Source organism: Pleurodeles waltl, chromosome 5 (assembly GCF_031143425.1).
Source record: "Pleurodeles waltl isolate 20211129_DDA chromosome 5, aPleWal1.hap1.20221129, whole genome shotgun sequence".
NCBI classification, from domain to species: domain Eukaryota; kingdom Metazoa; phylum Chordata; class Amphibia; order Caudata; family Salamandridae; genus Pleurodeles; species Pleurodeles waltl.
The window spans coordinates 123,097,121-123,111,205 of NC_090444.1; the positions used below are offsets into that span (position 1 = coordinate 123,097,121).

Consider the following 14,085-nt stretch of genomic DNA (forward strand, 5'->3'; position numbering starts at 1 on the left):
AAAATGTCACACACAGCAATCTGAAACCTTGTCAGCTATGGTGAAGCATTGATTCTGCACAGAGAATACAAGTTCCCTACCCTCTAAGCACGTTTTATCTTCGAGTCTACTGGCAGTGTAAAAGACAAGGGACAAATGATGGAATGGAATGCTAGTTGGACGACTGTACAGTGATTAAGAATCTTTGGCTCAAGCATTTCCATTCGTTTTCAATGTGCTGTAGGACTTGCGCTGTAACTGATTCATAAAGCTTCATAATGCTGAAATTCACAGGGTGCTTGGGTTCACACACAGATTAGACGAGGCTCGTCAAACTTGGCTGGGCTGCTCAAGTCCAATTTGCGCAAATTCCACGAAAACAAATATTTTACTGCTAACAATGATCTTGCCTTGATGTCATTCAAGTAAGCAGCAACTTAATCTAATAGATGGTCTTGAAATGTAATACAGAAGCTACTCTAGTCCACAACATGATATTTCGACATTAATGTCAAAACACTGCCCATGTGGAGAACAAGTAACCCAAATTTAATTTGAAATAAATTTTTCCACGCTTGTATTGTGCTACCATCAGGATTTCTCCCCTGCCACAATTTTAGACATCTGGTGCAAAAGTCATGTTATGCTTTAATAAAATAACGAAATACTTTCCATTTTCCTGGTTAAAATAGTTGCCGTCTTTAAATTCTAAAAAATTGCTTTTTTCCAATTCATCACTAATGGTCTTCGCTGCATCACGCTACAAAACCAAGACGCAAAAGTGAAGAAAAATAATAATAATAATGAAAAATAAAAGAAGGATCATTTTATTACTACCTTAGAAAACATTTTACATCAAAACAGATATCGCCGTTGGTGGCGTGTGCTGCAATCTCGCAGGATGAATAATCCTCGCTGGTTCCACATTTACAAGTCTTGCATCCTGCTGTAACAATGAGAGGCCCCAGGGCAGGTCTGGAACTGAACCTGATACATTTACCTGGTAAATCTTGCAGCCTGAAGCCTTCCTTGCTGCAGGCTGGATTGAGTGGCTCACATACAAGCTTCTTTGTGCCATTGTGTGCATGATATTTCTTCAATAGCGCACACTTGTATTAACTTCTGGTTCTCAGTCGTAATCTAGGTCCAGATGGGATAACCCGTTGAGTGCCACGTATGATACATCACTCTCCCGGACTGAATACGCTCCTGTGTTTTTTTGTTGCTTTCACAAGAGGCCTAAGACGGCCTCTGAGCTGGGTTCCAGGTGTGTTAATGATTAGAACTTTTGCAGGAACTTCAGAACAAGGTCCCGCAGCTTCACTCGCAGTGTCTCGTCATTGTCGCAGATGATGTGCGTGGAATCCTCTTCGATTTGAATGAGGGTCTCTGCCTCCTGGAGAAGAACAATGTGGCCTTTGGCCGTGTCCTCGATCTTCACATCGCTGAAACCATTCTGTACAAAGGGGCAAGAGACCAAGTTAACGAGCAGAAGATGCATAATGAGACATAAACCAGTGAAAAAACAACAAGTTAAGGAAGCCATTGTTGCAGATACGCCCTCCCACAATAACCCTTTACTACAGCCCCTATATGACATTATGGGGCCTATTCACAAACTGCACTGTGTAGTATGTTTAGTAGTACTCCAATGGTACTACTCACGTGCAACAAAAATCCAAATACAAATCTATGCATGGAGACCTGTCTCCCCTCTCGATTCGATCCGGGGGTCTTCACCACAGATGCAGAAATCTCTGCACGCATAGCTTTTAGTATGAAAGGGCTTTGGGGGAGTGGCTGAAAATTGCATACCATTTCCTACTAAAAGTGGGGGAGCAAGGAGGGTCTTAGGCCATTGTTTTCCTTTCTTCCCCTCCTTGTCTCTCTTTTGCTCTGGGTCAAAGTCTGATAATCAACAGATAGTCCAGCCCCCTCAAACCAAACATGAGTGCAGTGCCAGCAGAAATTAAGCACTGAGTGCACACTACTTCCTAGTTGGAGCTTAGTCTCTCGCAGGTGACAGACTCGAGCAAGCAGCCATCTTCAGTGCGTGTAAGGAGCACTTTAATGTCACACAACTGTGCACCCCAAGCAGCATTACTCGACGTAATGAACCAGCGGTGCAGTGGAGCTCCTCCGACCTCTGGGTCCCAGAACCACTACATCAGCTGCACCACTAATAGCCCTGCCCCTGCCATGGCTGTTTAAGGACCAGTGAGAGCAGTTTCACTACTCAGAAGATCAATTTAATTGCTAATGAGTCAATCAGAAGGGTGATTTCAGGGCTCATTGGGTCATTGTGGCAGTTTCAATGCAGTTTAAAAGCCATGCAGCAATTTCACAGTTTACAGAAGCAAATCTACAGGTCATTTTACAGATCACTGTGGGATTCATTTGGCTCAGGGGCACATCTAGGTGGCATGAGTTTTAGTCAACAAAACATATTCATTTAAAAATACTTCCATCATGTTTTGCTCCAGTTAAAGGATGCAGGCATTTGTTGCGCTCACCTTCTCCAAGGCCTGTACAAACTGGTCCACCGGGATGGAGCCAGTAAGCAGGGGTTTGAAAGGCTGGATCTCTGGTGTCTCCTCGTTCGCTCTCTTTCTTTTCTTGCCGGTTGGAGGCTGGACAGGTTTTAGCACAGGCTAGGGAGAGACCACACTGTATTTGTAAATGAGATCTGCAAAGATTCTTTTAATTTTTTTAGAAAAATCAGAAGTGGCAGCTTTAGAATGCAACAAAGGCATCACAGAGAAGTGGTTACCTGATATTACAACGAAGGCCTGTTTATAGCAATAGGTTTGCATTTAATGACAACCTGTGTAATCAGGGCTAGATAACATATAAATCCAATCTATTAACTATTTCTGGTGCCCATGTTCTCAGATGCAGTGCACGCAGAGCGGACACCTGTGTTGCCAATGCTGCCTCTGTAGAATGTAAGCCCAGCTTTCCCAGTAGAAAAGCAGGCGTCACATTACAGAATAAATGGGGCACAATGCCAGTCTGCACTGGGCATACCCGCGTTAGGTGCCTCAGACAGGGACCCTGCTGCAGTGTGTACCCTGCATTGGGCACAGCATAGCAGTGAAAGACAGGAAGCGGCAGTTCCATACAACAAAATCACAAAAATCAATATATTAATAACATATTTCACAAGAAATACAGTAAGCAATGGTGGGAATCCAAACTACATGCAAAATACACTGTTCATGATTATCAACCAATTTTAAATGCGGTGCTGTTCGAAGATGTTTGAGAAAACAAAATATCATGATCCGCGTGCCACAACATGAATTCCTATTTCACTCTTCACGACCATCCAGCGATCATGAGCCCTGGAAAAATTACAATGAACACACAGTACAAATAATGCAACCTGTGGGAAGAGGCAGTTAAATCAAGTGTCTCAGGGCCACTACAAATACTTGGGGCACTGATAAACGCACTGTCTCCCACTTTAGGACTGCAGTTTCAATAGTAACTTGAAAGTTGTGTACCTACTAGTACCTTTTGGCCAGAGGTTCTACCCTGGTGCAGTTTTTGGAAGTGAAGAGGAGCAGACGGGGTCTGTCTCTCTGGAGAAGGTAGGCTTTGGCCCTACAGATCCAGAGGACACACACATGGATCATTGTGGACATCTTTTAGCTTCTGCATTCAACTAGTGGGCAAGACATTTAGGAGCAGAACCTCTGTTCAGCACAAACAGGTCAAAAGCATCTGGACCACTCTGGGTGGTGATGGGCCGGTGCTCATACTGGATGGAGCCTGGTGTGTATCAGGGAAGGGAAGTCAATGTATTCATCCATTTCTCAGGACTCATTGCTGATTTCACACAGACATGGTCAACAGCAGGCCAAGTCAGCAGAGCTTAAGCAAGCATCTGGCTTAATCCTAGCCTAGCCTAGAGTAAATGGGCAACACTCTGCTTCATGTTCAGGAACCCCCTCACAGGATCCACACAGATCTACGCTGATGGAACGTTCTGTCTTGGTAAAACGTGGCACCAGCATAAATACTGTACTAGTGCCGCTCCTTGGCAATTGTGTAGTAGCCCAGTGCAAGTGCATTCACAAAGCTCTACATTTTTCCCAACTTGGAGCAGATTTTCCTTCTCAAAGCGAAGGCCAGGTCTTGAACGGCTCTCAAATTGCAGTGTAAAGCTTGGAACATACATGAGACAGGTACATTTTCCAGGTGTTACCTCAGGTGAGAAATGTTGCATGATTACTCCAGAAAGATAAAGACGGGGATCCAGCAGAAAGAAGTGCGGATGGGGTAACACTACTGTTGCTCTGTGGACAGCACCCACTCTCCATTTTACATTCACTGAAGATGTCCGCGATCATTTAATGCTATGCCTAACTACCTGTGCACTGAAGGTGATCTCCATCACTCTGGTTTCAAGACTAGTAGTATTACCGTTTAGTGAATCTACTGCATCCTAAAACTATACAAATGGCTGCCACCACCAGGACCTGAGCATTACAGGGTGGGGAGACTAGATTGGACCAACCTGTCTGATGTGACTAGTAATGGATCCTTGTGGAGAAAAAGATTTGCAGGTACCATTCAACCAAGCTGCTTTTCCTTTCTACTGATCTGAATGCTACCTTAGCTGTTGCAACCCTCGCCAGAGTACATATTCAAAAGTCTCACTGTTATGAGAGGCCAGATGATTCAAATAGGCCTCGTAACCAGAATTACTGGACCCATCATAATTATGAGTTTAGCAGGTAATATTAAATCCCGAGACTGCACCAAGCAGGTGAAGTCTTCATGAAGAATACCGTAGAAAACATGCAGAAAGCTGCAGAGTAAGTCTGATTTGCACGTGTTATTCTACTAAAATATGTAATTACCGTGGTTTCTCTCCTCTGAAAGAAATTACTGGGGCCCTCTGGGAACTGTAATTCCAGACTAGGGAAATAACTGGTATCATTGTAAGCCACTCATAATGAGGACCCTAGGTTCAGCAACCATCACCACTGAAAAGGACACACAACTTCCTGATCTAATAAGAGAATTGTGTGTATCCAAGCCACATCTGTTAGCAGTGGAGTACATCCCTGCCACAATCCTGGCAATACGTATACACTCTACAATCTTGCTAGCCTTGATGTGTATCTATTAGTTACAAAATGCGTCAAGATGGATAAACAGGAACAAGATTGGGGGACATTACCCTACCGCACCTGGGGAATGGATGCAACTTGTACCCGTTGTTGAGCTAAAACAAGAATACTCATTTATTTATGCCATTTCTGGAACAGTAAAACCAAATGTGTTACCATATAGTTCTGTCTACACCTTTCAACAGACGGAACAACTTTGTTAGGTTTATCAATAAGGTGTAGAGGCAACCCTTGCAGTTCACACAGTGACCTTGCCCCACTCCTTACAATAAGAGTTTCTCTCATCCGGTGATGAAGCCTTGTGGCTCTGGTGATAACCAGAGACGCTTCTCCAACAACCCACCTGAATGACACCTTCTAGAATTCAATGTTGGCTTGATCCCCGGTTATCCATTCTTCTTCACCCTCAAACATCTCTTAATCCCACTGTATCCCTCTTGCGATTCCCTCGACCTATGAGTCAGCTCTGCAGTCCCCCTGATTCCTCAGCTGGAAACCCCGCAGAGTTGGAGACATTCCCAGAGCGGGACTGGTTGTTCCAGCATCGGCTGGTCAGCTGAGGGTCAAACGTGATCCCTGTCACCCACACATGAATATACAGCCTCCCCCTGCTCTGCCAGGGAAGACATGACTAACAGATCTGCACCAGTGCCACACTTCCTTTCCAAGCATCATCTATCAACAAGTGCAGACACCCAGGCCTTGGCACTGCCAGCCGCAGGAATGTTGTTCCCTCTGGGCTGATGAAACCTGCTGGGCCTTGCAGCCTGGTATGCACACAATGCGAGCCTAATTGCCAGCAGTGAAGCATCAATATTAATGTTTTCAATAAACGGACATTCTGAGCTGCTGTTTTTGTCCAAATTAAAATACAGTTCACTCAAATGTCTGCACTGTACCCTAGTGGTTAGTAAAGGCGCACATCTGTTAAACCTTCAGCTCCCCGCGAGGATATTAAATCTAAGTCTCAATTGAATATGGCATTTTACATCTCTCCTCAACCTCAGGTTATTGTAGTACAAGTGACCATACAGAGGCTGGCACACTGTTACAACTTCACATCCTGATTTCTGCTGTTGCATTATTGGACTAGTTGTACTTAAAATGGCACAGTTCAAAACAGAAATCGGTATTCATTACATAAAAAATAGTCTCTGTCTACAAGTGCTTCTCAGATGGGAGGTTAAAAGGCATCTTTGACTTATCCCTGAGAGGATAATCACAGCGTGGCACCCACAGGCACATGCCAATTTACCCACCCTCCACCAACTTCTGGGCACTGTCCTCTAGAACCTCCTAGACTCCATCAACATTTATTGAGCAACACACAAAGGACATCCTCACACAACCAGAAGCAGTTCAAAGATTTCCAGTCAAACTAGTACTATGCCCACTGAGGGCTTTCCTTGCTCTAAAAAATGTATTTTCTGACTTTCAGCAGTAATGTGGTGGCATCCCTTGGCAGGCTTACTTCACCTTAATAAAGCACATTATAGTTCTAAAACGGACAGTGTACTACTAGTTAAACGTTATAATGAATCTTCAAGTCACAAGGGGTTCCATGACCCTGATAAGACACGAGGCTTCTGGTCAAGAGACGTTTTAGGTCATAGAATCCTGAGATGCTGTACCATATCCGTGTGCCCACTTGGGAGAACATTGTGCCTTATAATGAGCCGAGGGCTGTCCAAGTGGCTGCAGGAGGCAGCAGTCTCAGCATCCCAAGCATCTCCTGCCTTAGAGAAGACAGGACAGTACACACGGCCCGTGTATTATCGCCTCTAAGGCGTTATTCAGACAGTACCTAGGTTTAGCCGAATGTCCATAAGATGCAAGTGATACTCTAACGGTCATCTTCCAATGGCTGCTCTGAACTGTGGTCTGTATGTGGAAACTGACCTAGAACCTTTGGTCTTTTCCTAGCATGATGTCTTCATACCTATAGCAGAGGGTCTCGCTCTCTCTCTAATACTCTGCTTTTCCTTCCCCATTTTCCCTTCTCCACTCTCACTCCCATCCTATTCTGTAAATGGTGTATGTATCAGTGGACACTCGCCCATGGGACGTCACCGACATGTGTACTTGGAGTGAATATTAGAGTTATGTTTTCTTCCAGTTCAACAGTCCCTTGTGGCCTAATGGTTAAGGTTAAGATCTAAGACTCTCAGTCTGAAGGTTATGGGTTTGACCCTGGTGCTCAGCTGCCTTCTTAAAGTGTGTTCCATTGCAAGGCTCGAGAAAATGAGTAAAAAGTAAATTGTTGGCTGGTCGCAGTGATGGTTAGGAGACAAATGCACCCATGTAGGAGTAGGATAACTATAGTCATCTGTGACCACCACTTTATAAGAGGGATAAAGTTGAATTCGAGTTGCTCATGCACAGCGCCCAAACCACACTTGAGAGCATCTCACAACATACCTGAGGCTGCAGCACATGCTTGTTGTCTTTGCTGTGCAGGACGGCGGAAACAGTGGCTAAGGAAATGCCAGGCTTAATCTCCAAGGGCACCAGGGATTCTGCAAGCTATGTAAATGGAAAACACACACAGATCAATTATTTTGAGCCAGTGATTATCTTTGAAAGAACCCAGCTGCGCATTAAATTGACCAGCACAGTGAAAATGTTTGCAAGAATGCACTTATGAACTGTAGACACGATTCCAGCTGCACACTGGAGTTCCAACTTCTATCATGGTGGCCTATTAAGAGCCCTCAAAAAATCTAAATGTGAGGATCGGATAAAGTATTCTGTAGCGGACAGAACTGAATACTGATGACCATATTGACAACGTGAAGACGGCTTCTACAAAACACAGTTAGGCCATGTCGAGTGTTGATGAGAACAGGGGCAGAACAATCAGATTACTTACAAGCCAGGCTCATTTCTGTCCACCTTTCCAGTACAGTCATCCACTACATACGGAAAACAACAGGAGTCCATTCTGAGGCACAAGATTGACCAAAATATCACAACAAGGTGATGGATGAAATGCTTGATTTAATTTCGGACACTGGCGAATAATCTCGGCCACCGGTGATCGCCAGTGTCTGAGACTAATTCAGGCATTCTTTCAACACCTTGTTGTTGACGTGACGTCATAACTGCGACAAATGCATGGGGCTCCCGCTCACTGTACCACAGCACTCATGCTATACCTCACTGATGACACCTAAGTAGGTCCACACCAGTCTGGGTTTGCTTGCGTTGCAGTCTGGAGGCCTCGTGGCCTGGCAGCGCGGGCTGCACTGTTCACAGTTTGGCAGGAACAAGACTAATTTGGAAATGGCTGGTCTCCGACTAGAGTGGCATAGTGGCTGAGACTAATTCAAGATTACCTAGAACTGACATGTATGTCACGAGCCATTCCGAGCATTTGCAACACTGCATGTCTTGTCTGATCGTTGGCTGTGTCGCCTGGGGTGGGGCCTTGGGGTTACTTCAGGGTGTCCTTGGAATTAGCATTATGCTCACCAATCCCCCTGGGCCTCTACTATTCAATAATGGGGAGGGGGGTGTCAGTGCGGCCTGCCCCCTTCCCTGGGCCGATTTTGGCCCCAGGGACCCCTCCCCCGGGACTTGACCATATGTCCAGGTGCCCCCCCCCAGGGCACCCAGTGTGCAATGGGAGCACGTGGGAGCCTCAGGGCTCCTGCTGTCATAGCCGGTTCCCCGCCTCCTGCGGGAGCCGGCATTGCTCTTGCACCCACGGAGTGGCTAAACATGCTGTTCCTTGTGTGCAAGAGAAATTGTTTCATCTCTTTCCCTGCCTGCATCTCTGTGGACAGGGAAAGAGATGAAACCTCTGCTTCCAGCTGGCGAGAGCACTTTGACAGCTCTCGACTGCTGGAAGCAGAGTGTTTGCTCTGGCTTTGCAGGTGCTGTCAATGCTGCCGCCAAATCAGAGCAAACAGCTATGTCCTGGGGTGGGCTCCCCAGGACATAGCGGAGCCAGCCCTGTAGTGTGGTGGTCCCCAGGGCAATTATTGGCTCAACTAAGGGGCCCACGCGGCCCACCTCTAACATTTCAATTTAGCTCTGGGGAGGAGGTGGTCCCCGGGGCTGGGGGCATGCGATACCCCCCCTTTCTATTTTATTTAGTAGCCCTGAGGAGGAAGAAGTCCCTGGGGCCCAGATGGGCCACGTGGTCTCGTGCATACTACTATCTTTAAGCCCCGGGGAGGTCACGGTCCCCAGGTCACAGGGGGTCTGAAGGACCCCCCCATTACGATTAACGCTTTCTGCCCCAGGGAGGTGGTGGTCCCTGGGACACGGGGAGGGGGCGTGCGGCCCTCCCACATAATGTTTACATTAACCCCCAGGGAGGTGGCTGTCCCCAGGTCATAAATAAGCCCTTGGAGGGGGCCCCGTGAGCCTCCCTGTATTTTTTTTTTTAAAAGCACAGTATGCTCCAGGGACCTCGCCCTCCTGGTGGCTTAATCAAATACAAGCGCGGGAGACTGCACTTTTTTTTCTTTATTTATTGCTTTAAATTTGCAAATTTTGTGAATTTGCAGCCAACATTTTGAAAAACAAATGCTTTTTTGCCCTGTCAGGTTTGGGGTCAGGGTATTCCTTTCTGGTTTTTTAAAAACTTTTTTTGTGGGACTTGGCTGAAGCCGAGTCCCAAGATAGCTGCCAACATTTCCCGGTTGAAGTGTTGGCAGCCAAGAAGAGCTCTGCATTTCCCTGCACAAGCTTGTTATTCTTCGCAAAGTCATCGGGGAGGACCCGCGGTCCTTAATATACAAATTTGTATTTGCTTAAATTTCTCAACAACTACTGAAAGGATTTACACCAAATAACAAAAATCACAATCTGTGGAACAAAATCTAGTTTTCTGGCAAATGCGCGGTGGGAGTCTGTAGTTGGCTACAGGGCCAGACCCTGTGAGCAACCCCCTATAACCGCCCATCCATGCACGGCGGGGTTGGCTAAGAGCCTGCAACCAACCCCCTAACCACCCAACCCTGAGAGAGAAAGAGAAAGAGAGAGAGAGAGAGCGCAAGCAATTTAGGCTTTGATGAATGATGTTCTTAGAATTAGATATTTCCAGACAAATTGAGAATAATTTTTTTTTGTCAATTAAAGAGAGTTAATGAAATGCGGTGGTGGGCCCCGGGGCTGGCTGGGCGGCTGTCAAAGCTCCCACTAAGTCAGAACAAACAGCTATGTCCCGGGAGTGGGCACGCCGGGACATAGCAGGAGCCTGCACCGGCGGGGGCGGTCCCCAGGGGCCACCATAAAAGCCCTGGGAAGGGCCCCAGGGCTCGGGAGCCCGCAGCAGAACCCCAATCTTTTTCAAAATTACCCCTAGGGTCCCTAAGGCTACGCGGGGGGGCAGGCGGCCTCCCCGCATTGGATTTAGAAGATGTGCCCTGGGGTGGTGGCAGTTTCCGGGGCTATAGGGGGGCTATAGGGCTGCTAGGTGGCCCACTGCATGTATTTAGTTTAAAGCCCTGGGGAGGTGGTGGTCCCCAGGGCTGCCGGGGGCCTCGTGGCTCCCCTGCATTCAATGTTTGAAGCCCCGGGGAGGTGGCAGTCACCAGGGCTGCAGGGGATCTGGGTGGTCCCCCCACAATGGATTTCAACTTGTGCCCCCATGAGGTGGTGGTCCATGGGGCTGTGGGGTGGAGGGGCATGGGGGGGGCGAGCGGTCCCCCGCTTTCAAAATGTCAATGCCCTGGGACCTGGCCCACCTGGGGCTTTCATAAAAAAAAGAGCGGCAGCCTGTGCTTTTAAAAAAAATATATATATGTTTCCTGTGAGTTCATAAGGTCGTCGGAAAATCGATACAAAAAGTTTTTTTTAAAGTGATCTTTAGCCCTGGTGGGGTCCTTCTGGGTCCCCAGCACCAGAGCTAAGGGGACAGGGTGACTCTACCCTGACCCCTTGTCTTAATTTCTTTTTTATTTTTACTTTTTTTGTGGAACTCGGCTGAAGCCTAGTCCCAAGATGGTTGTTAACACTTCCTGGTTGAAGTGTTGCCAGCCAATCAGAGCTCCGCAGCTCCATGCACGTTATTATTCACGAAGTACCGGTGAGGATCCGCGGCTCTAGATATACAAATTTATTTTCCCTCTAATATCTTGAAAACTACTTAACGGATTTACACCAAATAACTGAAAGCATAATCTGTGTGGCAAAAGCTACTTTTCTGCCAAATTTTGGTGTAATTCCGTCCAGCGGTTTGAGCTGCAGTCTTGTTCAAAATTCCTATTAGAATTAACATGGGAAACACACATTTTTGATCCCTCCTTTTTCTCGGCCCTCGCTTGAAGGATCACCCTGAAACTTCCCATGCGCAACAAGAATCACCTGCACATTTTTATTTTTTTTAATTCATGAAGATTCGTCAAACGGTGCCAAAGATATTGGTAGGTAAAAAAATGCTTTTTCTATGGAAACAATGTTCTAACTATAACTACCTTCTGGCGACCGACATTTGAGTGAACCTTGAAAGCATGCAGAGAGGCGATGAAGTACAGTTCAGCTGGGAGTAATTCACATAACAAACAAGAAGAAACAGAAAGCAGCACAGGGTGTTTGGAGGCACCAAGAAGTTTTAATTTAATCAAACAAAGGTTGAGAAGAAGCACACATCTTGTTCCCATTTAAATAGGTAGGCTGGTGGGGAGAGAGAAGCAGATGGCTGCTCTGAACCTGACCTCTCATCACCAGGCTCACATGTGGTATGCACAACTGACAATGCTGTAGAGGCACTGTGGTCCGAAGTGAACTGTGGGCGAGGTGACTGGTAGCATAGCATGGCAGGAGGCCACCAATGCCTCAGCGGCAGATAGCCACAGGTGACAGTGCTTTGTTAGGCGGCTCCATTGGTGAGAGTGGTGCTGATTCCTCCAGAGGCGGCTGGTACCCTCTCTGAAAGTGGTGGGGCGAGTGAGGTGCCCCACTGCTTCTCCAAAAAGAAAACATCCCCTCCCTCCAAACCCCCAAAGTAAACCACCCCTCCCTAAAAAACACCCAAAATAAAAATACACCTCCCTCCAAAAGCCCAAATAAAAACAGTCCACTAACTACAAAATAAACACAACCACTACACTTACATGCATTACACCCTTACATGCATTACACATCTGAAATAAAATTAAAATAAATAAAACAAAGAGCTCCCTTAACCAGCATGAGAGAAGGGTCTGGATTGGATGGAGCGGGTTGGCTGGACCCTCCTTCAGGCCCTGGATGCCCTGGATGCCCTGGATGCCTGTGCTTGGTCTCCACCCAGCTGTCTTAAGACAGCTGAGTGGACATCTTCAAAGAGTGCATGTCACTTTGGCCAGCGCAAAACAGCCAGCCAAAGTGACATGTGCACTTTAGAGCGTCCGGTTAGCCCGGCTTCTGTTCTCTGCTGCCAATCCGCAGCAGAGGACACGTCTAGCATGTCTCTGGCCTCAGGGCTGGTGCTGCTGCAGTGCGCACTGCGCCGGTAAAAATAAAATGGCAATTACATGTTTTCATTGGCATTTTATTTTTGCCTGCATGGCTCGCACCGGGCGGGGGGGCGTTGCTCCTCTCAACTCGAGCAGAAACCATCGCTGGATTCCTCCCTGGGTGCGGCTGATTGCTGAATTTTACTTGCCTCACAAGGTGTTCTCAGGACCTGGAGGGATTTTGGTGAGAATCCTTGCAGCCTATGCAGACCAGCGGCTTTTGGCGGGCGAGGTAAGGAAGAAATCACTGAAGAGATGGCATTCTGCAATGGGAGATCCGTAAGGGCTAGCCTCATATGAGAGATAGGAACACTGGATCTGGGCTGTGCTGGCAGCTAAATCCCAGAGGAAGGGTAAGCAAGATGTCTATCAAAAATAAAGGAAGGATCCTGCCACGGATGAAGAGATGAGAAAGTGGTGGTAAGTGACTTGGCCAATTGCTAAAGGGAAATTATGTGAGATCTAGACACTAACTTAAAAAAATGAGCAACATGGGGAAAAAGTGGCCTTGCTGTGGAGGCGAGATTAGAGGCGATAGGTTCCAGAGTAACAGGGTTCGAAACGGCTGTAAGGAAACTGGATACCAAAAAATGCTTCATCAGGTAAACAGAACTGGGGCAGTGAATAGACTGAAACTGGAGCATAAGGATTTCAGAAACATTGTGGTTAACGCAATGATGATTTTGTCTAACAAAGTGGAGGGGCCTAAGAATAGGGCTGCTAATGTTCATGCCAAAGGCTTCCCTACTTTAGCCGTTGATGGGATTGTTACTGGGGTCATGCTCACAAGTGCTTAGTGTTTTGCTGGAGAGGACTATTGCACTCCTGAATCACAAAAATGCTCATTTAGGAGATACAGCGGTGACTACTGACTGGTTAAATGTTTAAATGCTATGCCAACTTCTAGTGACCAGAGATTTCCTGAGCCAGACCGAGTAACTAAAGTTTCAAAGTAGCTTAGGTGGCGTAGGTGTAAATATTATTGAGGCAGATCAATATCATATTCTCTATAGACATCACAAACAGGCACAAATATATAAACTGCCTAATGAAAGTAAATATTGTCATTTTCCTTGTTCTCTGTTCCCTCTCCTTCACTTTATGCTGTCCTCCTTCAAGTCTTTTCTGTTCTCTGCTCATGCCCCAAAATGGCATCTAAACACCACAGAACACAATATAACACAGTAATCACCTTTAATTCACCTCCTCTGGAGATGTGTAGTCAGATGCAGAAAGGCTGGTGTTTGTGCCTCTGTCACTCACCTCTGGCATAATCTCAATCTTCTCAAAGCGGCGCTTAAAGGGCAGCGTGAGGACCTCCGCTCGGTGGTAGGACATGGGGGGTGGCTGGCAGTCTATCATCAGGTCTGTGCGATGGGACTGTGCAGGTGGCGGCTGGGTGTACTGCTCAGGACAAACAACATGGACAGGCTATGGAAGAAATAAAGTGCAAAATCAGAGCCCAGGGAGCAATCAGAACAAAGGACACTTGTGGAAATATTGACATAAACGAGACA

At 46.7% G+C, this 14,085-nt stretch overlaps 1 protein-coding gene across 1 annotated transcript in view; it reads right to left on the bottom strand.

The window, feature by feature from the left end:
• Window positions 1-783: 783 nt before the first annotated feature.
• The window catches only part of INTS9 (integrator complex subunit 9), a 249,465-nt gene continuing 236,163 nt past the window's right edge, over window positions 784-14,085 (bottom strand). Inside the window, exons 14-17 of the mRNA XM_069233783.1 lie at window positions 13,832-13,999; window positions 7,539-7,643; window positions 2,493-2,630; window positions 784-1,435 (exon numbers count right to left, since the gene is read on the bottom strand). Coding sequence (XP_069089884.1) covers window positions 1,259-1,435; window positions 2,493-2,630; window positions 7,539-7,643; window positions 13,832-13,999 — 588 coding nt within the window. The 3' untranslated portion in view covers window positions 784-1,258. The remainder of the gene's footprint in view (window positions 1,436-2,492; window positions 2,631-7,538; window positions 7,644-13,831; window positions 14,000-14,085) is intronic.